Source organism: Austrofundulus limnaeus, unplaced genomic scaffold (assembly GCF_001266775.1).
Source record: "Austrofundulus limnaeus strain Quisiro unplaced genomic scaffold, Austrofundulus_limnaeus-1.0 Scaffold75, whole genome shotgun sequence".
Taxonomy (NCBI): domain Eukaryota; kingdom Metazoa; phylum Chordata; class Actinopteri; order Cyprinodontiformes; family Rivulidae; genus Austrofundulus; species Austrofundulus limnaeus.
In genome coordinates this window covers 1,079,965-1,085,572 of record NW_013952477.1, presented here as the reverse complement: position 1 = coordinate 1,085,572, position 5,608 = coordinate 1,079,965, and the positions used below count along the sequence as shown (strand labels likewise).

General features: G+C 43.8%; 1 protein-coding gene across 9 annotated transcripts in view; it reads right to left on the bottom strand.

The window, feature by feature from the left end:
- camta1a (calmodulin binding transcription activator 1a) overlaps positions 1-5,608 on the bottom strand; it is a 402,428-nt gene that overhangs the window by 46,417 nt on the left and 350,403 nt on the right. For all 9 annotated transcript variants that reach the window (XM_014010926.1, XM_014010925.1, XM_014010929.1 and 6 more), the window contains one exon: positions 1,330-3,620. In XM_014010926.1, the coding sequence (XP_013866380.1) occupies positions 1,330-3,620 (2,291 nt within the window). The remainder of the gene's footprint in view (positions 1-1,329; positions 3,621-5,608) is intronic.

The following is a 5,608-nucleotide window of genomic DNA, read 5'->3' as shown; positions in this document are numbered from 1 at the left end:
CACACACACACACACACACACAAAACATTGCAAACTAAATACATAAAACTTTCTGAAGTTATTTTTCTTAATAACAATAATGCATTGAATCTTAAATGTTCACAGTATTTTTTGGTCTATTTTATGGGTTGTACTGAATGAAATAGTTTTTTTGACTTTTGCTTTTTTTTCAGTTGACCAATATCAGACATAATGCTTTTTATCTTACTTTCATCACCTTAAAGTAATCCACAACTTGTATGCAATTGAAAATTTGTTCCAGACATTGTTTTGTCTCCTTCATAGAAAAACCAATGTCTCCAGTTCTGTTCTTATTATTACAAAATATATAAAAGTTGTTAAATTTTGCACAGCTGAAAATTTAAAGTTGTAATAACAAATACATTTATGTAGATATGTAAATGTTTAAGTTGCTACAATCTGAGTTAAAGGTTTTATAATTTTAATATGAGAGCGGTGCTAATATAGGGATGGGGCCAATCTGATCCAGTATTCATATCAGGCTCCAGTATAATTAACGGATCAGAATTTTCTGATCCAACGTGGAGAGATTTACGATCCATGAGCCGTGTGTCTGTGCTATAAGGTTGTCTGCTGAAATCACTCCAGAGGTGATTCCTGGCTGGCTGTTTTTGCAGGAGTGCAAGGCAACATGAAACACGGGCAGACTCAGGGTTAAAACWCTCCAATTCTCCATCAGTCTCAGCTTTCTCTCGAGCTGCACAAACAACCATCCCCTCCTTTCCGRCTGAGGCATGAMRTTATTTGTCAAGTGCCAAAAATTCAGCAGGAGGAAGAAGAAAATATGCTAAAGTTGAATGTTTGGCGGTGATGGAGAGTGGAGCGATGTGATCTGTGAAATCTGTGATAAYAATAATAATAATCTGTTTGGGTTTTAGAACTAATGTGTAGTTTTGTGTACTTAGCATTTAATGTGTATAATTTTAGTGTGTTTGAGTACCTTCACTAGTTGTAAGCTCATGATAACTAGTTTATCAAATTTTTAATCAAGTTAATTAATTTATAGTATAGGACAGTTGTTGAATTCCAGAGGAAAATTAAACTGAAGCTTTGCAAGAAAATGCCCAAAGCAACAACAACAAAAATAAGTAAATAATTAAAAAAAAAGGTTTTGAAAAGTGAAAACTGTGCTGATTTCTCCTGAGGAAAAAAACATTCAGGCACAAAAGGCAATAATTCAATCAGTTAAAATGAACCTGAATCAGAAAACTTCATAACCATAAGAGATAAAAAAGATTTATCCATGTTAAGCATTAAAAACTGCTGACAACATATAAACAAAATACTGCAAAGAGCCCTCTGACTCACCTCAGGATAGGACCACTCCGGGGAGTAGTCAGTGACCATGAAGAGACGGCCTGTGGCTTGTAGCATTCCTAAAGCCCCCTGGGCAACAGCTGCAGAGACCACCTCTGCAACATTCATGTAGGACAATGAAGCAGCCTCTCCCGTGTTGCCTCCTGCACCAGCACCCCCACTCAGAGACTGGGGGCTGCAGCAAGGTTGAAGGCAGAGCTCAGACGGGTTGTAGCCAGAACCTCTGGCTCCTCCATCTTCCTGGGCCTGCTGAGGGGCCCCGCTGGCTGTGTTCTGGTTTTCAGAGCTGTGAGATGTGACCAGCTGGTGAGCATACAGAGCCCCTCCAGCTGACATGGCGGTCCCACTGCCATCCACTGAGATGAAGTCATTAATGAGGTCAGAGAACTGGTTGCCAAAAGATATGTCGAAGTGGTCTAAGTTGATCTCCATGCCTGTTCCCCCTGCTCCTCCATTAGTAGCTGCACCACCCAGACCTTGGTGGGCTCCCACTGCATTGTAGAGTCCTTGTACCATACTTGTGCCTTGCAGGAGGGGCTGCAGTTGCTGCTGGGTGCGGTTACTGCCGTCGTTGCTGTTGTTCCCATTGTGGATGGTTACTCCTTCACCGGCACCTCCTGCACCACCACCACCATCTGAGGCCTGCTGCAGGTAGTGCTCCGCTCCCCCTCTGTCTCCGTTTCCTACTCCACACGCCTGAATGTGGTCCCCTGGCTTGAGCAGATTCTCAGCTCCATTCTCTGTGGCTCCAGTCTGAGCTGAACTGACACCGCCGGCTTGCTCTAGACCAACCACCTCTTCATGCTCCGTGCCCATCCCAGGRAAAGGCCCCTGGTACTGAAGCAGCTGCAGAGAACCAGTCTGGCCAGGCCCCTCTGTGGGCGAACCTCCATTACAGTTGGCCCTATGCTGGGCCTGATGGTGGTGATGGAGGTGGCCATTGCTGCCAGGAGAGTCAGTTTTCACCACTTGTAGCCCCATGTAAGCCGCAGAGTCGTGGGAGTTATGTTCCATCAGATGTGTCTTCTGGCCCAAGCTCGACCTCCCTTGCTGAGTCTGGCCGGTTTGAGAAGCATCCTGAAGGAAAAAGCTGGGAGAATGGTTCTGGTGTTGCATATGAGGACTAGACATGGCCTGGCCATAGCTGACTGCGGTGGCGTTAGAAGTGTACTCCTGCTTCGCATCAATGGCACTAAAATCCATTTGCTCCAAGGTAGTGCTTGGACTCAGACCCCCACCAGAGGGAAGCAGAGATCCCCCTGCCGTCAGACCAAGATTACCCTGATTTGAACTAGCACCAGATGACGCCCCGCCGCCACAGTTCACTACTCCCCCAACCTGGTAGCCACTTTCTTTGGCCAGCTGCTGCTCAAATGACGTGTCCTCTGTCTTGATGTTCTTTACGAGAGCCGAGCTGAAGGTGTAGCCGTTGTCTGACATGTTAGGGGAGCGCTGCAGACTGCCGTTGCTACCACTGCTGCCACCAGAGGAAGATGCTGAGGAGGAGTTATTCTCTGTCTTCAGAGCACTGCCGCCGTAGGTCTGGCCCTGCTTAGGGTTGTTTAGGAAGCAGTCAGGGTCAAAGTTCATGTTAGTCTCTGGAATCTTGATGGTGCCAGCATCCAGACTGCTGGTTAGCACCAGTTCCTCAGACACCCCAGCTGCAGACAGCATGGACAGACTGTCTCCTGCCGTGGTGGTTCCAGGTTCTCCCACTCCTCCTCCAGGGAAGGCAAATTTGTGACGATCGGCAGCCACAGACAGCACCAAGCCTTGTGAAGTGGCGTCAGCACCCATCAGGTGAGTGTTGGGACCCCCGGTGGGAGACATACTGTAGACGGGGTCTCCAGTGACCTCAGACATGAAGACACTCTGGGACAGACTAGACATGACCGAGGGTACGTGGCTCATCCCTGTCACCACGGGGCTGTCAGCCATGTCTGGGTCGCTGTTGAGACCGCTGCTGATGGAAACGGGGGAGTTCTGTGTGGTGTCTGGGACCTCCACCTGGTTGGTGGACGACACCTCTGTGCTGTTTTGGTGCAACAGGACGGGCTTGTGGACTTTGCCGTTGCGTTTCTCCCTGGCGCTGCTCCCGCCACCGCCTCCCCCGGAGCTTTTGCCTCCTCCATGGGCGCTGTGCTCAGTCTTTCCCTCAGACACGTCGTTGTTTTGTACCTCAGAGTGTGCACTGCTGTAGCCCCCGGAGCGGGGGTCCACTTTTGGGGAGATGATGCGATGTTTGGCGCTGTTGCATTTGTGGTGTACACTGCTCCCTGCACCTATAGGACAAGTGAAAGAGCAAATGAAAAAAGGTTGTTTAAACACAAAAGTAAAAGGTATTTGGTACTTGGTRGTAAATTTCCATGTACATGAAAACTATATAATGAGACTGTTTCATGAGCAAGGTAAAGATGGGGAGTTTAGTAATGGTAAACAATTTAAAATGCACTTTGGGTGAGATGTAGGAGAAACCTTGCATGACTGTTATTTTAAAGGGATCCATGATTAGTTGTAACATTAGACTTTATATGATAAACATTTATTTTAACTGTAAAAATTCTGTAAGATGTTCAGATTTATTATTTTTAAAATAAAAGTTTAAAAATATATTACATTATATATATTAGCCCCGACGCTATCACCATATACAGTATATGTATTAGCTCAGCGCTACACGTTCTCCTCTCGTCACTGAGGTCCTCCATCCACATGACAGAGAGGTGAACGCAAAAATGACTCAGCAACTGAAAATATGGATGGAGGACCTCAGTTTAGCTTGTTAGTCGCGCTAGTGCTGAGCTATAAGGGAATATAGCATTGGCGCTAGCGCAAAAGCTAACAGGCTAAGCTGAGGTTCTTCTTCCATGAAGCAGCTCTGTTGTCCTCCATCCATATTTTCAGTTACAGRCTGAGTCATTTCTACCTTCTCCTCTCTGTCAACGCTCTCTGCTTTCATTTAAAAGAGTCAATCGTCAGATATTGTCCAAGATTAACCTTCAGGGTGGATATAGCTCGCTCACACCGAGGACCTATCCCCATCATTGTTTACCCAGAATGCTTTGTGTGTAAATAAAATGGTTCCGTCTGAGTTAAAATATATTTTTAAAAATTTACAAAACTAACAGCCTACAGCATTTTTACAGTCTTTATTTTACAATTAAAATATCAAATAAAGTCTAATGTTACAACTAATCAGGGATCCATTTAAAAAAGAAAAAAATGAGACAGGGTTATCTAAAAAATATATAAGGACTTAATATATATATGTATGTGCAGTATTTCACTTTGTATAGTGTTTATATATTTTATATCTAATTATTTGAAGATTTGTGCCACAAATTATTTGACAGCTTAATTGTAAATGTGGGAAAGTGGAGTAAACAATATTTTTCAATCCCTTTAACAAGGGGAGCTGGACATATGCCATTGTTATCAAAATTATCAACCAAACAAAATTAAGAAGTTCAAAAGGTCCTCTGTCGTCAAACTGATAGTTATTTTTGTCAGATACATGTAGCCAAAAATGGATCAACTCACACAGTGAGATGTTTTGCAAAAAAAAAAACAAAAAAAAACAAGTCTTGTTTATTTTGGTTATTGACTGTTTCATCTCTTGTATGAAAATTATAATCATACAAAGCACCTGCTTTGTACTAATCAAACATCTGAGTATAATACTACAAAATCCTTGGGTTTCTGCAAATGTACCCAGGAGGAGAACTGATATTTTGAGGGCAAAGTATGGCCACAAAAATAGTGATTTGATTTAGATTTATTGGGCCACATGCAAGAACCGTTCGTACGCACAGATTTGTTCTTAAATTGTGCGTACGAGTGATTTAGCAGGAGAGACCCCGCGCTATGCGCAGCGACACTTTCCAGCTCATCCTGGGGGACTCTGAGACGTTCCCAGACCAGAGGGGGTACATGATCCCTCCAGGGAGTCCTGGGTTTTCTCCAAAGTGCCAGACTTATTTTGAAAACATTTTAAAATGCTTACTTCAAACCCGCATCTGAGACCACCGCAGCGCTGTGGCTTCTGAATAAATGAAAATGATTTAACACAGTTGTTTATACTTTTAGCAGCTCTTTTTTATTCCACAGCTGACCTGCTAAAAATGACAGATTTTCTTTTCTGGATCTCTGACAGACGGACTTCAATCTCTGAACTCGTAAACTTCCTCGTTTTTTGTTTTCGCTGTAATTTTCATGAATGAATGAACACTTCCTTGTATCTGTATCTGAGGCAGGAAACACAGCCTTATAT